The 24,306-nt window shown below is 45.5% G+C and overlaps 1 protein-coding gene across 1 annotated transcript in view; it reads right to left on the bottom strand.

The window, feature by feature from the left end:
• The window catches only part of LOC138674679 (A.superbus venom factor 1-like), a 372,946-nt gene that overhangs the window by 4,779 nt on the left and 343,861 nt on the right, over window positions 1-24,306 (bottom strand). Inside the window, exons 40-42 of the mRNA XM_069762494.1 lie at window positions 14,882-14,915; window positions 8,122-8,171; window positions 7,579-7,714 (exon numbers count right to left, since the gene is read on the bottom strand). Of these exons, the coding sequence (XP_069618595.1) occupies window positions 7,579-7,714; window positions 8,122-8,171; window positions 14,882-14,915 (220 nt within the window). The remainder of the gene's footprint in view (window positions 1-7,578; window positions 7,715-8,121; window positions 8,172-14,881; window positions 14,916-24,306) is intronic.

Genomic DNA, 24,306 nt, shown 5'->3' on the forward strand with positions numbered 1-24,306 from the left:
CACCTTCCTTGGTATAAACAGATCCTCAGCGAGATATTTGTACTGTCCCCTTATATACTTATACATGGTTATTAGATCGCCCCTCAGTCGTCTTTTTTCTAGACTAAATAATCCTAATTTTGCTAATCTATCTGGGTATTGTAGTTCTCCCATCCCCTTTAATAATTTTGTTGCCCTCCTTTGTACTCTCTCTAGTTCTATTATATCCTTCCTGAGCACCGGTGCCCAAAACTGGACACAGTACTCCATGTGCGGTCTAACTAGGGATTTGTATAGATATGTCATCTCCTCCTGTATATAGTATATACCTGTAAGTCATCTGCTCCTGTGTATAGTATATACCTGTGTGTCATCTCCTCCTGTATATAGTATATACCTGTATGTCATCTCCTGTATATATATGTACCTGTATGTCATCTCCTCCTCTATATAGTATATACCTGTGTGTCATCTCTCCTGTATATAGTATATATCTGTGTGTCATCTCCCCTGTATATAGTATATACCTGTGTGTAATTTCCTCCTGTATTAGACCTCGTTCACATGTTATTTGCTCAGTATTTTTACCTCAGTATTTGTAAGCTAAATTGGCAGCCTGATAAATCCCCAGCCAACAGGAAGCCCTCCCCCTGGCAGTATATATTAGCTCACACATACACACATACACAGCAAGTTGTGTGCAGCAAGTTTTGCACATGGCGAGTTTTGCGCGTGGCGAGTTTTATGTGTGGTGCCTTTTGAGTATGTGCAAGTTTTGTGTGAGGCAACTTTTGCATGTGTTGCAACTTTTGTGCATGTGGCAATTTGTCCGCGTGTGCAAGTTTTGCGTGTGGCGAGTTTTCCATGAGGTGAGTTTTGCACTTGTGGCGAGTTTTGCAAGAGCCTAGTTTTTGCATGTGGCGAGTTCTGCGCGTGGCGAGTTTTGAGTGGCGACTTTTGTGTTTCGACTTTTATGTGGCGAGGTTGGTGTATTTGTGGTGAAATGTATGCTGAGGGTAATATGTGTTCAAGCACGTGGTAGTGTGTGGCGCGTTTTGTGTGTGTGTTCATATCCCCGTGTGTGGTGAGTATCCCAGGTCGGGGCCCCACCTTAGCAACTGTACGGTATATACTCTTTGGCGCCATCGCTCTCATTCTTTAAGTCCCCCTTGTTCACATCTGGCAGCTGTCAATTTGCCTCCTACACTTTTCCTTTCATTTTTTCCCATTATGTAGATAGGGGCAAAATTGTTTGGTGAACTGGAAAGCGCGGGGTTAAAATTTCACCTCACAACATAGCCTATGACGCTCTCGGGGTCCAGACGTGTGACTGTGCAAAATTTTGTGGCTGCAGCTGCGACGGTGCAGATGCCAATCCCGGACATACACACACACATACACACACATATTCAGCTTTATATATTAGATTGAGGAATATGTGGTGTATCTTACTAAACACGTAAAATGCTGCATATTCAGATTGTTTTTGCCAAAATAAAAATCATTGTTCTCAGCAGCACATCGCTGGTGTAAACTGTAGATGCGCTGCTGATAACATGATACTGTATGGTGATCTGTTAGTGGTTGTTCTGTCCCATCATTATTCCTCAGCTTGTGGAAAGAGGCCGGGAAACAAGTGTTGAACAACTTCAGTATTGTCGATCAAACTCATTTAGTGGCCTGAACTCAGCGCATGTAAATACAACCGAAATGCTTTTGTGTGATGTGCAATATGTTAGCATTTGGGGCCCCATTTTAAACTTTGCCTAGGCGTAGGGCCCCACTTTGCCTAAAACCAGCTCTGCCTACATGTGTACAAAGATATTACACAGTCACCATGTGTTAGGGGTCAAGTTTCGGCCTCTGCACAGGGGGAATCTCGAACTATCTCCGCCGCGGTCTCCCATTCTTCTCCAGCCGCAGTGGAGCTTGCTCAGCGGAGGCGTAAGTCCCAGCTTCTGACTCAACCTGATACTGTGCGGATGGTTACTGCTGCCTTTCCAGGCTCAGCCAGTAGCCAGTACTGGTCAGCGGTGAGCAGACATCTCTGGGACTAAGTCCTGCTTTTCCCCTTCTGAGCATGCCCAAGGTAAGACCTCTCATTGGAGGTCAGGAGTCACATGCTCAGGTACTGCAGCAGCTCCCATTGGTCCTCTAGGAAGGTCCTGAAGTTGCTCAGGTACTGTAGCAACTTCCATTGGTCCTCTAGGAAGGTCCTGTAGTTGCTGCAGCTATAAAAGGTTTGCATGGCTGCACGGCCATGCGCTAGTATCAACTAAAGTTTTGTGCTCTGCGCCAGTGTGGTCTTATGCATGTGCATTCAGAGTTCGGCTGTAATAAGCCCTTAGAATACCGGAAACTCCTCCGGTGAGGAGTTGTGTGTGAGTGGATTCAGGGCCCAGCTGAAATAAGCCCCTAGAATACCAGCACCTCCGGTGAGGAGTTGTGTGTAAGCTTTGCTGACTGCATGACCACTGTTGACTCTATTTGCTAGCTGTTCCCCTGTGATGTTAACAGAGCACAGCGTTCTCTTTTCTCAAGCATCTCTGTGAAGTAACAGAGTTCGCTTACACCGCCATATAGTACCGCCTTCTACAAGCAGCAGGTTCTCTCCTGCACGGTGGACCCAGAGTTGCAAACGCACCTACTATTCAATATATATTTACTCAGTGCGTTCCGCCAACTCTAACACCATGTGACAAGTGGGCCTGTGTACCTTCAAATGCCAGGGCTGAATTTTAGTCCCAGTCCCCCAGTCCGGCCCTGCTCCCAGCAGTGCAGTAACCATATGTGGTAGGCCTGGAAGTTATAATGAGTTCATAGATCAAACTGTGTCCACATTGGGTCTACTGTCACTCAAACAGATCTTGTACTCTTGGGTTTGAAGCAACCAAAAATCACTCTCCGAGAGAAGGTGCTTGGATGGTTCTTTAAAATCTGGAGCTCATTGAGAGTCTATTTAGATCTTTCTTCTCAACTAAGTCATTTACATTGAGAGACCATAGGCTTGAAGCCTCCAGTTGGTGACGGATGATTGGCACTGATGTTCTACCAGGCTACATTTCTACATTTCCAGCTCTATTCCTCTCTGGGTGATTTCTCCCTCAGCAGTTGGGTGCTTCAGATATATAAACTTTCTGATTGCTTTTTGTACTTTTTTTAATGATGCGAGGTGACCAATACATAGAGATTGTGCCATTATTTTTCACTGGTGTTCATCATGTGGAATAAATAATATTTGAATTATTAGGTGTTTTATGGATGTGATAATGCCCATTATGCACTGTATTTTTCAGACTGTAAGACGTACATTTTTCCACAAATTTTTTTTGGGGGAGGGATTGTGTCTTATAATCTGAATGTCGCTTCCCGGCTGCGGTGGAGCAGGGGTCCCAAGGTTGCTGCTGCAGGAAGCTGGCAGCAGCAGGAGTGGGGCAATACTGCAGGCTCAAGACTGGTAGGAGGAGGTGTTCCGTGTTGCTGGGATTCCGCTGACATTTTGTTAAAGCCCAGAGGCACCCGCACTTTCCATGATTTTCAATGCAGTGGACTTCGATAGCCAAGATCTCAATCTGTGCATGGGCCTCCTCTAGTGACCATTTTCCCAATGTCCACCACATTGAAATCCACGGGAAGTGAAGAGGCTCCAGTCTGTCACAAAATGTTGGCAGAGCCCCCGAACTGCTGAACTCCCCCTCCTACCAGACAGGATCCGCAGCGTCACCCCACTCCTGCTTCCGTCAAACACCTCCTCCTATCAGCTTTGGGCCCGCCGAATCACCCCACTCCTGCCTCCGTCGCTGGCTTCCTGCAGCAGCAACCCTGCCTTCTGGTGTTTTACAATCCATAAAATACGATAATAATGTGTGTGCCGGCCATATATGTCCCATAATAGTATGTTCCGGTCATACAGTACCGACCAAAAGTTTGGACACACCTTCTCATTTAAAGATTTTTCTGCATTTTCATGACTATGAAAATTGTACATTCACACTGAAGGCATCAAAACTATGAATTAACACATGTGGAATTATATACTTAACAAAAAAGTGTGAAACAACTGAAATTATCTACTATAGAATTGTCTAAGGGGAACTTCCGTCTGTCCTGTCTGTCTGTCTGTCACGGATATTCATTGTTCGTGGCCTCTGTCTATCATGGAAATCCAAGTCGCTGATTGGTCGCCGCAAAACAGCCATGACCAATCAGCGACGGGCACAGTCCGGAAGAAAATGGCCGCTCCATACTCCCCGCAGTCAGTGGCCGGCGCCCGCTCCATACTCCCCGCTCCCCGCAGTCAGTGTCCCCGGCGCTCTGCTCCCCGCAGTCCGTGTCCCCGGTGCTCCGCTCCCCGTAGTCAGTGTCCCCGGCGCTCCGCTCCCCGCAGTCAGTGTCCCCGGCGCTCCGCTCCCCGCAGTCAGTGTCCCCGGCGCTCCGCTCCCCGCAGTCAGTGTCCCCGGCGCTCCGCTGCTTACTCCCCGCAGTCAGCATCCCCGGCGCCCGCTCCATACTCCCCTCCGGTCACCGCTAACACAGGGTTATTGCCGGCGGTAACGGACCGCGTTATGCCGCAGGTAACGCATTCCGTTACCGCCGCTATTAACCCTGTGTGTCCCCAACCTTTTACTATTGATGCTGCCTATACGGCATCAATAGTAATAAAAAGTAATGTTAAAAATCGTTAAAAAACAAAAAACCTGCTATACTCACCCTCCGTTGTCCGCCGAGCCGCTCACGCCTGCCGCCATCTTCCTTACCCAGCGATGCTTTGTGAAACCGCTAATTCATATGGGTAATTTCACAAAGCATCCAGGGAACGCAAGATGGCGGCAGCTGCGCGCCCAACTGCACAGCGCCGTTGGATCCCAGGAAGCGGAGAGACGGAGGAGCGACGGAGGAGCGACGAGAATGGTGAGTATGTTAAACTACAAGGGGCCCTCGGATCGTTAGGTGAGTATGTTTATTTTTTATTTTTTGAACCTGTGACATACGTGGCTCGGTAATATACTACGTCACTGGGCAATATACTACGTGGCTCTGTGCTGTATACTACCTCACTGTGCAATATACTATGTGGCTCTGTGCTGTATACTACATCGCTGTGCAATATACTACGTGGATCTGTGCTGTATACTACGTGGCTGGACAATTTACTACGTCGCTGTGCTGTATACTACGTCGCTGTGCAATATACTACATGGCTCTGTGCTGTATACTACATGGCTGGGCAATATACTACGTGGCTGGCCAATATACTGCGTCACTGTGCAATATACTACGTGACTGGCCAATATACTACGTCGCTGTGCAATATACTACGTGGCTCTGTGCTGTATACTACGTGGCTGGGCAATATACTACGTAAATGGGCAATATACTACATAACTGGGCAATATACTACGTCGCTGGGCAATATACTACGTGGCTGGGCAATATACTATGTCGCTGGGCAATATACTATGTGGATGGGCAATATACTATGTGGATGGGCAATATACTACATGGCTGGGCAATATACTACGTGGCTAGGCAATATACTACTACGTGGACATGCATATTCTAGAATACCCGATGCGTTAGAATTGGGCCACCATCTAGTGTCTTATATTCTATGTTCTTCAAAGTAGCCACCTTTTGCTTTGATGACTGCTTTGCACACTCTTGGCATTCTCTTGATGAGCTTTAAAAGGTAGTCACCGGGAATGCTCTTCCAACAATCTTGAAGGAGTTCCCAGAGATGCTTAGCACTTGTTGGCCCTTTTGCCTTCACTCTGTGGTCCAGCTCACCCCAAACCATCTCGATTGGGTTCATGTCTGGTGACTGTGGAGGCCAGGTCATCTGGCGTAGCACCCCATCACTCTCCTTCTTGGTCAAATAGCCCTTACACAGCCTGGAGGTGTGTTTGAGGTCATTGTCCTGTTGAAAAAATAAATGATGGTCTAACTAAACGCAAACCGCATGGAATAGCATGCCGCTGCAAGATGCTGTGGTAGCCATGCTGGTTCAGTATGCCTTCAATTTTGAATAAATCCCTAACAGTGTCACCAGCAAAGCACCCCCACACTATCACACCTCCTCCTCCATGCTTCACGGTGGGAACCAGGCATGTAGAGTCCATCCGTTCACCTTTTCTGCATTGCACAAAGACTCGGCGGTTGGAACCAAAGATCTCAAATTTCGACTCATCAGACCAAAGCACAGATTTGGTATATATAATTCCACATGTTTTAATTCATAGTTTTGATGCATTCAGTGTGAATTTACAATTTTCATAGTCATGATAATGCAGAAAAATCTTTAAAAGAGAAGGTGTGTCCAAACTTTTTGTCTGTACTGTATTTATGTTTATGTTGCATTAAAAAAAGGAAAATGGGGTGATTAGAATTTATATATTCAGAATTTTTTTTATTTTAAATTTCTAAATTTTTTGTTCTTTGATTTTACATTTTTTTTCTCCCCAGTTAACTTGATCCAGAGATCACTTGATTAGGCCTCTTTGACACTTGGGTCTGTACGGGTCCATTGCTAAGCGTCGGCGTGCCGTACCGACGCACGTTGTTAAATTTGTGCACAACGTGGGCAGCGGATGCAGTTTTTCAACGCATCCACTGCCCATTCTAAAGTCCGGGAAAGAGGGGGAGGAGATCTGGCCGCGCATGCGCGGTCGGAAATGACAGATCCGACGTATGAAAAAATGTTCCCTTGAATGTTTTTTCGCGCCGACGGTCCGCCAAAATACGGCGGATCCAGTGCCCGACGGACGCGACGTATGTCCATACAAGTCAATGGGCAAAAAACGCATCCTGCTAACACATTTGCAGGATCTGTTTTTTGTCCAAAACGATGGATTGCGACGTACGTCGCACGACGCAAGTGTGAAAGAGACCTTACCTGACTGCAAATACTCAGAATCGGGAACTTTTTAGCAAGGATTTGGTCATAGTCTGAAAAGTCTGGTGACTGCCATGTGTGAATGAGTTTTTGTTCTGTTAAATGACTCAAATTTATAAGTTCTTCACTGTTAATAGTGTAATATGCAATAACTGAATTTGTGTCAAAGTTTTAGGAATTCGCTGAATAAAACAAATTCAAACAAGTTGTGTTTTGCTTTGCGCAAATTATCTAAAATATTCTACACATTGCAGAAGTTTGGATCATCCAGAGAAGGATCACATAGCCTTGAGCAGACTAGCCCATAATGCCTTGCAGTTATCACATCACATGGTAATATACAGCCAATTAGGAAGGTCATTCATAGACAGTATAAAAGCATAAGAAGGGAATGCAGCAACCATTTTGAGGTAAATTTAGATATTCAGAGGATGTCACAGCTTACACCATAGCGATGGGGAGAGAAAGCCATAAAACTCTGAATTAACTGTACAAGTAGCTGGTTGACAGCACAGCAGTGTTGAAGATCAGGGTGTGGAAGGGAGGATAGTGTCATACACATTTTTCAGGGCAAGTGAAGGCTTTGGAATATTTTTGATTCATAGAAAACCAATTTTGGGGGAAAATTTGGGTGATTCTGTTGAATTCATATTTTAAAAGAGTTGCTCATCTCTAATTGCTTTCCTAGTGATGATCATATCACTTACCCAGATGGTTGTGACCAAACATCTTCTGTTGACCCCCAGATCAGGTAGTCATGTCCTTTTTTCAGATTTAATGCTTTGCGACATTTTACATGGCTGATAAAATTCCTCTTCTTGTGCAAAACACGTTCTTCTGAACCTAATCATGGGACCAAACATGGAAGACAAAATTTGAACACACTGGGGGTTATCACAACGCTAAGAAAAGGCAATTGATGTTATAATAACCTCTGAACGCCAATTAATCTTTCGACCTTGTACAGGTTCATTTACATGTCACCAGAGATAAAGCAGCATAAATTTACCTAAACGGCAATGATGTTACAGAGCAATAATCTGCCCGTATATGACAAAGCCTCATTACGGAACTCGTGACAACCCCATGGTTTTCCATGCTAAAATCCAGATTAGTAATCGGCAATTATAGATGCACTCATTTCTATATTCCACATATATCAAACCATATCTGAAATTATAGATGATCCTGTAGAAGCCATACATGTATTTTCACCCTATGCATGTACACTTGTCTCCTTCCTTCCTTACCTTCCTTGAGGACGCTGATTATCTTCATCACGTAATTATCAAACCCAAGAAGAACAAACAATCAGCCAAACAAGTCCCATAAAAAAGATTTTATTAGATATAATGTACAAACATGAAACAGAATAGTAGTGCTAACAGGGGAATGGATACACAGCACAAATGGCCGCAGCACACACACAGGTACAGACCAAACAGGTCTACCAGATCAGCCCGCCATACGTGTACCACCAGGGACTGTCATAATAGAAAAACCCCCGAGCTATAACTAAATGCAGGTATACGGACAATGCCCATAGCATGGGGCGTATCACAAAATCAGTACATACCTGGTGGATACAACTAACAGCGGGGACCTGCGGCTGAACCTGACCCCTACGCGCGTTTCAGAGCGCCAGCTCCTTCATCAGGGGGTAAGTGTAAGCGGCACCAGATCCCATTAAATACTCAACCGTGATTAAAAGAGGAGGGGCTCCTCCATCCAGCACACCTGCGACTAGACGCCGTGCACACGCGCAAGCACCAAGATGAACGCCGACACCGGAAACAGATGGGGCCCCATGTGATCCGGCGTCAGACAGACAAAGAAGCAGAGCGGCGCACAGCAGACCAGCGCATGCGCACTCGAGAAAGGATACATCTCGGCCATTGATAGATAGGGCAAGCAGGAGCAATAATATACAGAAGATACTGGCAAACATAGAAGAAGGGACTATAGTCTATATACATAAACACATCGTATGGCAGCAAGATATATCAATAGGGCATGTAATAACAGTAACCAGATATTAATATATAAGTAAATACTTCCCCATACCAATATTCAAATTACTGTTACATACAGCTAGGCATATGAAATATATAGTCCACATCAAAGAGCATGCCAAATGAAAACACATGCCATGCCTCAAACCCATATTTACAACAATATACCCCATACATAAAAACAGCATAACATATGGATGAAGCAGTAGTCTTGACAACTTGCTAGATGGAAATATCCTTCCCAGAAGAAGATGGATACATAAATATTTCCTCTTCCGTTCATGTAGATGACACTATCGATATCCTCATGTATCTTCAATCAATATGTATCTCCAGACAATATAATAAACAACGACATTGCAGACTGCTCAATACACCGAAATGGCCCTAAAGACAAATAATACAAGTAAAAACAGAGAACCGACAACCACATAACATATATGCAAAATGCTAAAAATATAAAAACAATGAATAGCCGGACCAGAAGGTACCAGCATCCTAAATGGCGTGCAGACATCATGTGGATCAAAGAAATGGGGCGAATGAGATATTCTCATTCAACCCATCTGGATGGATCGTACGTAAAGTCCATATCCACCTTGTCTCCATTTGAGCAAGGCGTTTGGACATAGAACCTCCCCTGATGTTAATATTTAGCAAATCAATGCCCCTAACCCTCAGTAGCGTCGAGTCACAAGAGTGGAATTCCTTAAAATGTTTAGGTATTGTTTTTAACATAGTGGTATCAATACATCCAGCAGCCGCCTGTATTCCCAGGACGTGCTCTCTCACTCGAACTTTCAATTGCCTTGTTGTTAGGCCGATATATATCAAGCCGCAAGGGCAAGTGGCATAATATATGACATATCTGGAAACGCACGATATGCGTTTCCTAATTTCAAAATTTTTAGTGCCAGCAGAGTTCGAGAAAGAAGAGCAGCGTTCGATGTTTGGGCAGGCGACGCATTTTCCACATGGTGTACATCCACCCCTCGTGACGACCCCACTGAGGAATGTGGGCACCGACTGACCGGTATAGTGGCTACGAGTGAGTTGATCCCCTAAGTTCCTAGCCCGACGGAATGTAATAAGGGGGTGAGCAGGCAGAAATTTCTTCAATATGGGGTCAGCCTGCAGAATAGGCCAGGCCTTTTCCATTGCCAACCGCATATTTCTATGCTGGGGATGGTAAGATGTAATAAATCTAGCCTGGTTATTAGAATTAGACCTCACCCCAGTACTCCTATACAAAAGATTATCCCGATCCGAGTGTTTAGCTCGATGGTATGCTTTCTTAAGATTTCTCCTGCTATACCCCCTTGCCACAAACCGTGACGTGAGTTCTCTAGCTCTCACCTCGAAATCATGCTCGTCTGAGCAGATACGCCGTAAGCGTAGGAATTGGCCCACTGGGATAGCCCTGATCATATGGGAAGGATGACACGACGAGGCGTGCAGGAGGGTATTCGTGGCGGTGGGTTTGCGGAAAATATCCGTCTGTATACAACCTCCCGCACCCCTACGAATCGTGACATCCAGAAAGTCAACACTCTCGCCATCCCACACCGGGGTAAGACGTATGTTGAGGTCGTTGCTGTTCAAAAGGGAGACAAACTGCTCAAGGTCGATGGAGGTGCCCTGCCAGATAAAGAAGATATCGTCGATATAGCGTGTCCATAATAAGACACGATCCATCGACCCCTGTTTATCAGACAGGAAAAGGTCCCTCTCCCACATACCCAGGAACAGATTAGCATAAGAGGGCGCAAAGGCCGCTCCCATGGCTGTACCCTGGATCTGTAGGTAGAAGGAACCCTTAAACACAAAAAAATTGTGTGTCAAAGTGAACTCCAATAGCTCCAGGATGAGATCCCTCAAAGATGAAGAAAGAGTAGATGTTTTTAAGAAAAATTCCACGGCTCTCAGGCCATCGTGGTGTCTAATATTAGTATAGAGGGATTCAACATCAACTGAAGCTAAAAGAGTATCACTATCCAAACACAGTCCATCGACCTTGCGCAATAAATCCCCAGTATCCTTGAGAAAGGAAGGCAAAACGGAAACTAGTGGCTGTAAATAATAATCAATCCATCCGTTTACGCGCTCGAGGAAGTTCCCCGCCCAGACACGATCGGCCTGCCGGGCGGCTCACGAGCATTCTTGTGTATTTTTGGCAAGAGATACAACGTTGGAATCGTAGGTTCTTTAACTAGAAGAGCTGAAGCCAGGTCACTGGTGACAACCCCGCTGTCAAGTGCCCTTTTAATGATGGTTTCTAATTTTGAAGCAAATGCAGAGAGGGGGTTATAAGTCAATTTCTTATAACAAGTATTATTATTAAGTTGTTTAAATGCCTCCCTCTCATACATTTGCTTCGGCCAGACAACGACGTTGCCACCCTTGTCAGCCGGCTTCAGCTCTACGTCAGGTAACTCCTTGAGGTAACGTAATCGAGTCCTTTCTTCGCTAGTAAGATTATCAGTGGAAGAGAATTTAGGAATACCAAGAAATGCATCAGAGACCACCCGCACAAAGAGATCGATACTAGGACAGGTGTGAAAAGGGGGGAACCTCATCGAGCGCGGGCGGATGGATGGAGGGATCTTACCTCCTACATTGTTATGTTCCTCAGCCAATTCCTCCAGAATCTTTATTGTTTCTTGTTCCTCCTCTGTTGGAAAAAGTTTGTAAAATTCATCATTATAGAAATGTCTCTTGAACAGCAACGACCTAGCAAACAAGTGCAAGTCCTTCACCGCCGAGAAGGTGTCAAAACCCGGTGTGGGAGAGAAAGAAAGACCCCTACCCAAAAGGGACAGATCAGATGTAGTAAGGACATGACTGCTCAAATTAATTACCTTATTATCATGTCTAATCGCCCCCGCTCCAGTCTGCGGACCCCTTTTATACGGATGGTAAGCGTGGTCACGCAGTCTATGGGATTCACCATGAGAGGAATTCGAGATGGAGGAAATGTCAGATTGTCCACTATTGGACACAATAGAGCTATTAGATGGTACCCTATGGAGATTAGAATTATTTTTATTTCTCCATAGGTATACTCGTTTGTTCTGATAGTCCCTCAGATCTCTATTGAACTTCGATGTATGGTTATCCTGTAATTTTTTGACCAATCCATCCATTGCTTTATCCAAGTCCAATTCAAATTGTAACAGTCTTTCTGCGGGGCAGTCTCTTTTGATAGCAACTTGAGCAGTATCGATTAGTTTATCAAGTTCCCCAATCTCAGTAGTATTAAGATTAATTAACAATTTAAGGAGAGTGGTGGAGCATGTATGACATGCTTCCTCCCACTTTTGTATAAACTGCTCATCATGAACCTCAAATGAAGGGATTGTTCTCACTCGCAGCCCACGTGGAACCATATTGGAAGAAACATATTTTTCCAAAAGCGATCTATTCCACCAGACTCGTGACCTTTTCAACAAATATGTTTTCATTTGTATACATTGTTGATCAAGTACGTGATCCACACTCGGCTGCACACCATTCTCCCCCTGCGCACCAAAAACCTGTTCCAATTGGTTAAGCCAGATTTTGTCTTTCGCTTTATAATCCATGTCCGCCACAACAGATACACCTGTGCATAACACAGAAACAACATAGCATAGAAATATTATTGAGGCAAGCATATTCTATCTCCAACAGAATCATATAATAGATGTACATATGAAAACGATACTAAATATGCATACGGACATATGTATTAGGGACCAGCTGATAACTATAAACCAAACCCAAGAAGAACAAACAATCAGCCAAACAAGTCCCATAAAAAAGATTTTATTAGATATAATGTACAAACATGAAACAGAATAGTAGTGCTAACAGGGGAATGGATACACAGCACAAATGGCCGCAGCACACACACAGGTACAGACCAAACAGGTCTACCAGATCAGCCCGCCATACGTGTACCACCAGGGACTGTCATAATAGAAAAACCCCCGAGCTATAACTAAATGCAGGTATACGGACAATGCCCATAGCATGGGGCGTATCACAAAATCAGTACATACCTGGTGGATACAACTAACAGCGGGGACCTGCGGCTGAACCTGACCCCTACGCGCGTTTCAGAGCGCCAGCTCCTTCATCAGGGGGTAAGTGTAAGCGGCACCAGATCCCATTAAATACTCAACCGTGATTAAAAGAGGAGGGGCTCCTCCATCCAGCACACCTGCGACTAGACGCCGTGCACACGCGCAAGCTCCAAGATGAACGCCGACACCGGAAACAGATGGGGCCCCATGTGATCCGGCGTCAGACAGACAAAGAAGCAGAGCGGCGCACAGCAGACCAGCGCATGCGCACTCGAGAAAGGATACATCTCGGCCATTGATAGATAGGGCAAGCAGGAGCAATAATATACAGAAGATACTGGCAAACATAGAAGAAGGGACTATAGTCTATATACATAAACACATCGTATGGCAGCAAGATATATCAATAGGGCATGTAATAACAGTAACCAGATATTAATATATAAGTAAATACTTCCCCATACCAATATTCAAATTACTGTTACATACAGCTAGGCATATGAAATATATAGTCCACATCAAAGAGCATGCCAAATGAAAACACATGCCATGCCTCAAACCCATATTTACAACAATATACCCCATACATAAAAACAGCATAACATATGGATGAAGCAGTAGTCTTGACAACTTGCTAGATGGAAATATCCTTCCCAGAAGAAGATGGATACATAAATATTTCCTCTTCCGTTCATGTAGATGACACTATCGATATCCTCATGTATCTTCAATCAATATGTATCTCCAGACAATATAATAAACAACGACATTGCAGACTGCTCAATACACCGAAATGGCCCTAAAGACAAATAATACAAGTAAAAACAGAGAACCGACAACCACATAACATATATGCAAAATGCTAAAAATATAAAAACAATGAATAGCCGGACCAGAAGGTACCAGCATCCTAAATGGCGTGCAGACATCATGTGGATCAAAGAAATGGGGCGAATGAGATATTCTCATTCAACCCATCTGGATGGATCGTACGTAAAGTCCATATCCACCTTGTCTCCATTTGAGCAAGGCGTTTGGACATAGAACCTCCCCTGATGTTAATATTTAGCAAATCAATGCCCCTAACCCTCAGTAGCGTCGAGTCACAAGAGTGGAATTCCTTAAAATGTTTAGGTATTGTTTTTAACATAGTGGTATCAATACATCCAGCAGCCGCCTGTATTCCCAGGACGTGCTCTCTCACTCGAACTTTCAATTGCCTTGTTGTTAGGCCGATATATATCAAGCCGCAAGGGCAAGTGGCATAATATATGACATATCTGGAAACGCACGATATGCGTTTCCTAATTTCAAAATTTTTAGTGCCAGCAGAGTTCGAGAAAGAAGAGCAGCGTTCGATGTTTGGGCAGGCGACGCATTTTCCACATGGTGTACATCCACCCCTCGTGACGACCCCACTGAGGAATGTGGGCACCGACTGACCGGTATAGTGGCTACGAGTGAGTTGATCCCCTAAGTTCCTAGCCCGACGGAATGTAATAAGGGGGTGAGCAGGCAGAAATTTCTTCAATATGGGGTCAGCCTGCAGAATAGGCCAGGCCTTTTCCATTGCCAACCGCATATTTCTATGCTGGGGATGGTAAGATGTAATAAATCTAGCCTGGTTATTAGAATTAGACCTCACCCCAGTACTCCTATACAAAAGATTATCCCGATCCGAGTGTTTAGCTCGATGGTATGCTTTCTTAAGATTTCTCCTGCTATACCCCCTTGCCACAAACCGTGACGTGAGTTCTCTAGCTCTCACCTCGAAATCATGCTCGTCTGAGCAGATACGCCGTAAGCGTAGGAATTGGCCCACTGGGATAGCCCTGATCATATGGGAAGGATGACACGACGAGGCGTGCAGGAGGGTATTCGTGGCGGTGGGTTTGCGGAAAATATCCGTCTGTATCACGTAATTATCATAGATATTATTTTGTATTTCTTCCAGTTGCGTCTTGTACACTATAAACAGAGAAAATAAGGTGAGATTTTTATTAAACATTTTACCCACTTATGACATAGTAGTACATCCCACGATAGGTTCCCATGTATGGAGCGGGCTCAGGACCTGAGCCTACACCAGTCACGGCAAATTCTGTCTGTATTAAACAACAGGAATCTACTGGAACCACCGAGATTGGATATGAAATCCCCTCCCATTAAAATAAAGATAAAAAAAACTTTGGTATCGCCACATCCATAAAAGTTCAATTTTTTCAAAATCTAAAATTGATTAATCCATACAGTGAAAACCAATTGAAACCCCAGAATTGGATTTAGGGAGGCCTGATTACCTAAAAAAAAAATCCAATGAGAAGTGATGATTAGGGTTGAGTGACTTTTCCTTTTTTAGGGTCGAGTCGGGTTTTGCGAAACCCGACTATCTCAAAAGTCGAGTCGAGTGAAATCAGCCGATTATCCTAAAAAGTGGGGGATCGACTGAAACACGAAACCCAATGCAAGTCAATGGGGAAGCATAGTCGGCAGTGAGTGGGGGCCAGGAAAACACCTACAGTGCCCATTTTAATGGCAAAAGCATCCATTCTTGTTACTGAAGCTTGTCAATCTTAATTTACCTTATAATAATAGTTAGGCATTGGAAATTGGGGGTCATTTGGCTAAAGTTGTGGGGAGTAGGGCTGGTTCAAGTATTTAGTGGGCCCAGGAAATGTGGACCACGTCACGGCAGTGGAGCAGGGAGAGGTAAGTATTTCAACTTTGCAAGTGATGTGATCCTGAGCAAGCAGGGGGGGCCCACTCGTTGGCATTGGCACTGGCACAGGGCCCCTCAAAGTATAGCAGTGTGTTTGCACGGCGGGGGCGCCTCCCACCGGCAGCGACACTTTTGCATACTATGAGGGGCCCTGTGCCAGTGACGTCGCCAACGAGTATTCCTCCCCCCCACCTGATGAAGGAACCTGCACTTTCATCTGCACCTTCCTCTTTGTCCCCGTGTAAGCTGGTATGGTATGCGGGAAGGGGAACCTGACTTTCAGCAGGGTCACATTCTGGCTGTGTAGCGTGCACGGGGAATGTAGCGTTCTGGGTCAATGTACCAGCAGACTCATCTATCACTGGCTGGGCAATGTGCAGGATGAGGAGGAAACACAGATATAGGCCCAAATAATAAAGTGGGCTTAATGCAGTTCAAAATTGGTAACAGGACTAACCAAGCGGCATTGCTTTGTTCAGTGGAGGACAACTGTAATGAGAGGCTGACACAGTGAGTAGGCCCAAATCAGTAAGTAGGCTAAATGCAGTTCAAAATTGGTAACAGAAGTAAACAGGCGGCACTTGTTTGTTCAGTGGAGGAGAACAGCAAAGAGCGGCAGACACCGTTAGTAGGGCCAACAAAACAAGTAGGCCAAATGCAGTGTTATATTAAAAACAATTTAACGAGAGTCTGAAGATTGAAGTTAGGGAAAGGCAACCTGGAGAACACCTTGGAGCGACAGACACCGTTTCTAGAACCCAGACCCAACTTGTAGGCCTAATGCAGTGTTATATTAACAACTACTTAACGAGAGCCTGAAGATAGAAGCTAGGGAGAGGCAACCTGGAGAACACCTTGGAGCGGAAAACACCGTTTCTAGAACCCAGACCCAACTTGTAGTCCTAATGCAGTGTTATATTAAGAACTACTTAACGAGAGCCTGAAGATAGAAGCTAGGGAGAGGCAACCTGGAGAACACCTTGGAGCGGAAGACACCGTCTCTAGAACCCAGACCCAACTTGTAGGCCTAATGCAGTGTTATATTAACAACTACTTAAAGAGAGCCTGAAGATAGAAGCTAGGGAGAGTCAACCTGGAGAACACCTTGGAGCTGCAGACACAGTTTGTAGACCCCAACGAAACTTGTGACCCAAATGCAGTTTTAAAATTCCGACAGGCTGAAAACCAGACAATTGCAGCTCATTTTTCTTTTAAGAGGAGCACAGCTGTATTGAATGGCGCAGAAAGACACTGCTAGTAGGCCTTACACCACAAAGTTGGCTCGCTGCAGGTTTAAAAAAGGTTACATGGGTACACAGGCAGCATTGGTGTGGTCACCGGAGTACAATTGGTAGGAGCGACTGCAGACAGACTTAGTAGACCTAAAATTAAAAACTTAGGCTCAATGCAGTTTGAATTATGTTGCAGGGGTACACAGGCAGCATTGGTGTGGTCACCGGAGGACAATTGGTAGGATGGACCGCAGACAGACTTATTAGGCCTAAAATAACAAAATAGGCTCAATGCAGCTTTGATTATGTGGTAGGGGTACACAGGCAGCATTGGTGTGGTCAGCGGAGGACAATTGGAAGGAGGGACCACAGACAGACTTAGTAGGCCTAAAATAAAAAAATTAGGCTCAATGCAGTTAGAATTATGTTGCAGGGGTACACAGGCAGCATTGTTGTGGTCACCGGAGGACAATTGGTAGGAGGGACTGCAGACAGACTTAGTAGGCCTAAAATTAAAAACTTAGGCTCAATGCAGTTTGAATTATGTTGCAGGGGTACTGTTATGAAAGGTAATTCAGTACCACAATGGACATAGAGGTCAGTGCACATACAGTGACCTGGCAATAACCCAAAAAACAAGAACGAGCTCTGAGACGTGGGAACTCTGTTGACCGCAATCCCTAATCCTAACCAACCACACTAGAGGCAGCCGTGGATTGCGCCTAACGCTACCTATGCAACTCGGCACGGCCTGAGAAACTGGCTAGCCTGAAGATAGAAAATAAGCCTACCTTGCCTCAGAGAAATACCCCAAAGGAAAAGGCAGCCCCCACATATAATGACTGTGAGTAAAGATGAAAAGACAAACGTAGAGATGAAATAGACTTAGCAAAGTGAGGCCCAACTTTCTGAACAGAGCGAGGATAGGAAAGGTAACTTTGCGGTCAACACAAAACCCTACAAAAACCACGCAAAGGGGGGCAAAAAGACCCTCTGTATCGAACTAACGGCACGGAGGTACACCCTCTGCATCCCAGAGCTTCCAGCAAGCAGAAAAAACAAATAGACAAGCTGGACAGAAAAAAAACAGCAAACAAATAGCAAAGAGGAACTTAGCTATGCAGAGCAGCAGGCCACAGGAACGATCCAGGAGGAAACAGGTCCAATACTAGAACATTGACTGGAAGCCAGGATCAAAGCACTAGGTGGAGTTAAATAAGGTAGCACCTAACGACTTCACCATATCACCTGAGGAAGGAAACTCAGAAGCCGCAGTACCACTTTCCTCCACCAACGGAAGCTCACAGAGAGAATCAGCCGAAGTACCACTTGTGTCCACAAGAGGGAGCTCTGCCACAGAATTCACAACAGTACCCCCCCTTGAGGAGGGGTCACCAAACCCTCACCAGAGCTCCCAGGACGACCAGGATGAGCCATATGAAAGGCACGAACAAGATCGGGAGCATGGACATCAGAGGCAAAGACCCAGGAATTATCTTCCTGAGCATAACCCTTCCACTTAACCAGATACTGGAGTTTCCGTCTAGAAACACGAGAATCCAAAATCTTCTCCACAATATACTCCAACTCCCCCTCCACCAAAACCGGGGCAGGAGGATCAACAGATGGAATCACGGGTGCCACGTATCTCCGCAACAATGACCTATGGAATACGTTATGTATGGAAAAAGAATCTGGAAGGGTCAGACGAAAAGACACAGGATTAAGAACCTCAGAAATCCTATACGGACCAATAAAACGAGGTTTAAACTTAGGAGAGGAAACCTTCATAGGAATATGACGAGAAGATAACCAAACCAAGTCCCCAACCCGAAGTCGGGGACCCACACAGCGTCTGCGATTAGCGAAACGTTGAGCCTTCTCCTGGGACAAGGTCAAATTGTCCACTACATGAGTCCAAATCTGCTGCAACCTGTCCACCACAGTATCCACACCAGGACAGTCCGAAGACTCAACCTGCCCTGAAGAGAAACGAGGATGGAACCCAGAGTTGCAGAAAAATGGTAAAACCAAGGTAGCCGAGCTGGCCCGATTATTAAGGGCGAACTCAGCCAAAGGCAAAAAGGACACCCAGTCATCCTGATCGGCAGAAACAAAGCATCTCAGATAGGTTTCCAAGGTCTGATTGGTTCGTTCGGTCTGGCCATTAGTCTGAGGATGGAAAGCCGAGGAAAAAGACAAGTCAATGCCCATCCTACCACAAAAGGCTCGCCAAAACCTCGAAACAAACTGGGAACCTCTGTCAGAAACGATATTCTCTGGAATGCCATGTAAACGAACCACATGCTGGAAAAACAATGGCACCAAATCAGAGGAGGAAGGCAATTTAGACAAGGGTACCAAATGAACCATCTTAGAGAAGCGATCACAGACCACCCAAATGACTGACATCTTTTGAGAGACGGGAAGATCTGAAATAAAATCCATAGAGATATGTGTCCAAGGTCTCTTCGGGACCGGCAAGGGCAAAAGCAACCCACTGGCACGAGAACAGCAGGGCTTAGCCCGAGCACAAATCCCACAGGACTGCACAAAAGTACGCACATCCCACGACAGAGGTGGCCACCAAAAGGAACTAGCCACTAACTCTCTGGTACCAAAGATTCCAGGATGACCAGCCAACACCGAACAATGAACCTCAGAGATAACTTTATTCGTCCACCTATCAGGGACAAACAGTTTCTCCACTGGGCAACGATCAGGTTTATCAGCCTGAAATTTTTGCAGCACCCGCCGCAAATCAGGGGAGATAGCAGACACAATTACTCCCTCCTTGAGGATACCCACCGGCTCAGATACACCCGGAGAGTCGGGCACAAAACTCCTAGACAGGGCATCCGCCTTCACATTTTTAGAGCCCGGAAGATATGAAATCACAAAGTCAAAACGGGCAAAAAACAACGACCAACGAGCTTGTCTAGGATTCAAGCGCTTGGCGGATTCGAGATAAGTCAAGTTCTTATGATCAGTCAAGACCACCACGCGATGCTTAGCTCCTTCAAGCCAATGACGCCACTCCTCGAATGCCCACTTCATGGCCAGCAACTCTCGATTGCCCACATCATAATTTCGCTCAGCAGGCGAAAACTTCCTGGAAAAGAAGGCGCATGGTTTCATCACCGAGCAATCAGAACTTCTCTGCGACAAAACGGCCCCTGTTCCAATCTCAGAAGCATCAACCTCGACCTGGAACGGAAGCGAAACATCTGGTTGACACAACACAGGGGCAGAAGAAAAACGACGCTTCAACTCTTGAAAAGCTTCCACAGCAGCAGAAGACCAATTGACCACATCAGCACCTTTCTTGGTCAAATCGGTCAATGGTTTAGCAATACTAGAAAAATTACAGATGAAGTGACGATAAAAATTAGCAAAGCCCAGGAACTTTTGCAGACTTTTCAGAGATGTCGGCTGAGTCCAATTATGGATGGCTTGGACCTTAACAGGGTCCATCTCGATAGTAGAAGGGGAAAAGATGAACCCCAAAAATAAAACCTTCTGGACACCAAAGAAAACACTTTGATCCCTTCACAAACAAAGAATTAGCACGCAGGACCTGAAACACCGTTCTGACCTGCTTCACATGAGACTCCCAATCATCCGAGAAGATCAAAATGTCATCTAAGTACACAATCAGGAATTTATCCAGGTACTCTCGGAAGATGTCATGCATAAAGGACTGAAACACTGATGGAGCATTGGCAAGTCCAAATGGCATTACAAGATACTCAAAATGGCCCTCGGGCGTATTAAAAGCAGTTTTCCACTCATCGCCTCGCTTAATACGCACAAGATTATACGCACCACGAAGATCTATCTTGGTGAACCAACTAGCCCCCTTAATGCGAGCAAACAAATCAGATAATAATGGCAAAGGGTACTGAAATTTAATCGTAATCTTATTTAGAAGGCGGTAATCTATACAATGTCTCAGTGAACCATCCTTCTTGGCCACAAAAAAGAACCCTGCTCCTAATGGCGACGATGACGGGCGAATATGCCCCTTCTCCAAAGACTCCTTCACATAACTCCGCATAGCGGCGTGCTCAGGCACAGATAAATTAAACAGTCGACCTTTTGGGAATTTACTACCAGGATTCAAATCGATAGCACAATCACAATCCCTATGCGGAGGTAGGGTATCGGACTTGGGCTCATCAAATATATCCTGGTAATCAGACAAGAACTCAGGAACCTCAGAAGGGGTGGATGACGAAATAGTCAGAAATGGGACATCACCATGTACCCCCTGACAACCCCAGCTGGACACAGACATGGATTTCCAATCTAATACTGGATTATGGACTTGTAGCCATGGCAACCCCAACACGACCACATCATGCAAATTATGCAACACCAGAAAGCGAATAACCTCCTGATGTGCAGGAGCCATGCACATGGTCAGCTGGGTCCAGTACTGAGGCTTATTCTTGGCCAAAGGCGTAGCATCAATTCCTCTCAATGGAATAGGACACTGCAAGGGCTCCAAGAAAAACCCACAACGCCTATCATACTCCAAGTCCATCAAATTCAGAGCAGCGCCTGAGTCCACAAATGCCATGACAGAATACGATGACAAAGAGCAGATCAAGGTAACGGACAGAAGAAATTTTGACTGTACCATACCAATGGTGGCAGACCTAGCGAACCGCGTTCCGCCAATGTGCGTCGCTGTTGCGCCGGCGACGCAGCGGCGACGCGCCCCTATGTTTAACATAGGGGACGCGTGCGTCGTTTTGGTGGCGTTTTTCGCCACGTGCGTCGTTTCCGACGCTAGCGTCGGACGCAAGAAAACGCTACATGTAGCATTTTCTGTGCGTCCGATTTTCGTCGGAAAACGACGCACGCGTCACAAAACGCGCGCGTTTTTGCGCGCGTTTGCGCGCGTTTTAGCGTGCGTCGCGCGTTGCGTCGCCGACGCACGGCGGCGCAACGCTAATGTGAACGTAGCCTTAGTGCGCTTAGGACAATCAGAGATAGCATGAGTTGAATCACCACAGTAGAAACACAGCCCATTCTGACGTCTGTGTTCTTGCCTTTCAACTCTGGTCCAAGTCCTATCGCACTGCATAGGCTCAGATTTAAGCTCAGGTAATACCGCCAAATGGTGCACAGATTTACGCTCACGCAAGCGTCGACCGATCTGAATGGCCAAAGACATAGACTCATTCAGACCAGCAGGCATAGGAAATCCCACCATGACATCCTTAAGGGCTTCAGAGAGACCTCTTCTGAAAATAGCTGCGAGCGCACCTTCATTCCACTGAGTGAGTACAGACCACTTTCTAAATTTCTGACAATATACCTCTATCTCATCCTGACCCTGACACAGAGCCAGCAAATTCTTCTCTGCCTGATCCACTGAATTAGGCTCATCGTACAGCAATCCGAGCGCCAGAAAAAACGCATCAACATTACTCAATGCAGGATCCCCTGGCGCAAGGGAAAATGCCCAGTCCTGAGGATCGCCACGCAAAAAAGAAATAACAATTCTCACTTGTTGAACTGGATCACCATAGGAGCGAGGTTTCAAGGCCAGAAACAGTTTGCAATTATTTTTGAAATTCACAAACTTCGCTCTATCACCATAAAACAAATCAGGAATAGGAATTCTTGGTTCTAACATAGGCTTCTGAACCACCAAATCTTGAATCTTTTGTACATTTATAACGAGATTATCCAATGAAGAGCACAGACCCTGAATATCCATGTCCACACCTGTGTCCTGAACTACCCAAATGTCTAGGGGAAAAAAAAGGCAAAACACAGTGCAAAGAAAAAAAAATGGTCTCACAACTTCTTTTTTCCCTCTATTGAGAATCATTAGTACTTTGGGCTTCCAGTACTGTTATGAAAGGTAATTCAGTACCACAATGGACATAGAGGTCAGTGCACATACAGTGACCTGGCAATAACCCAAAAAACAAGAACGAGCTCTGAGACGTGGGAACTCTGTTGACCGCAATCCCTAATCCTAACCAACCACACTAGAGGCAGCCGTGGATTGCGCCTAACGCTACCTATGCAACTCGGCACGGCCTGAGAAACTGGCTAGCCTGAAGATAGAAAATAAGCCTACCTTGCCTCAGAGAAATACCCCAAAGGAAAAGGCAGCCCCCACATCTAATGACTGTGAGTAAAGATGAAAAGACAAACGTAGAGATGAAATAAACTTAGCAAAGTGAGGCCCAACTTTCTGAATAGAGCGAGGATAGGAAAGGTAACTTTGCGGTCAACACAAAACCCTACAAAAACCACGCAAAGGGGGCAAAAAGACCCTCCGTACCGAACTAACGGCACGGAGGTACACCCTCTGCGTCCCAGAGCTTCCAGCAAGCAGAAAAAACAAATAGACAAGCTGGACAGAAAAAAAACAGCAAACAAATAGCAAAGAGGAACTTAGCTATGCAGAGCAGCAGGCCACAGGAACGATCCAGGAGGAAACAGGTCCAATACTAGAACATTGACTGGAAGCCAGGAACAAAGCACTAGGTGGAGTTAAATAAGGTAGCACCTAACGACTTCACCATATCACCTGAGGAAGGAAACTCAGAAGCCGCAGTACCACTTTCCTCCACCAACGGAAGCTCACAGAGAGAATCAGCCGAAGTACCACTTGTGACCACAAGAGGGAGCTCTGCCACAGAATTCACAACAGGGTACACAGGCAGCATTGGTGTGGTCAGCGGAGGACAATTGGAAGGAGGGACCACAGACAGACTTAGTAGGCCTAAAATAAAAAAAAAAATAGGCTCAATGCAGTTAGAATTATGTTGCAGGGGTACACAGGTAGCATTGGTGTGGTCAACGGAGGACAATTGGTAGGATGGACCGCAGTCAGACTTAGTAGGCCTAAAATAACAAAATATGCTCAATGTAGCTTCGATTATGTGGTAGGGGTACACAGGCAGCATTGGTGTGGTCAGCGGAGGACAATTGGAAGGAGGGACCGCAGACAGACTTAGTAGGCCTAAAATAAAAAAATTAGGCTCAATGCAGTTAGATTTATGTTGCAGGGGTACACAGGCAGCATTGGTGTGGTCACCGGAGGACAATTGGAAGGAGTGTCTGACACAGTTAGTACTCCCAAAAAATAAATAGATGTTAATGTCTCGCAAAAAAAAAAAGGGTGGCATACTTAGGTACAGGGGTGGGCTCCTCTGCTGACTTTCAGACATTGTAATTTGGAGCAAAGTATTTACTGGTGTAAATGTAGGACAGGGCCCCTGAATATTTTAACTAGCATCATACATGTCAACAAATTGGTATTGTCAGTGCCAGGCATTGAAGGATTTCAGCGCATAGACTAAACAGTGGTGGAGCTGTGAGAGATAATTTTGCAAGTGGTAGAGCACTGTTTGAGCTGGGGGGGACACTCTCTCATGGC

This window comes from Ranitomeya imitator, chromosome 4 (genome assembly GCF_032444005.1).
Source record: "Ranitomeya imitator isolate aRanImi1 chromosome 4, aRanImi1.pri, whole genome shotgun sequence".
NCBI classification, from domain to species: domain Eukaryota; kingdom Metazoa; phylum Chordata; class Amphibia; order Anura; family Dendrobatidae; genus Ranitomeya; species Ranitomeya imitator.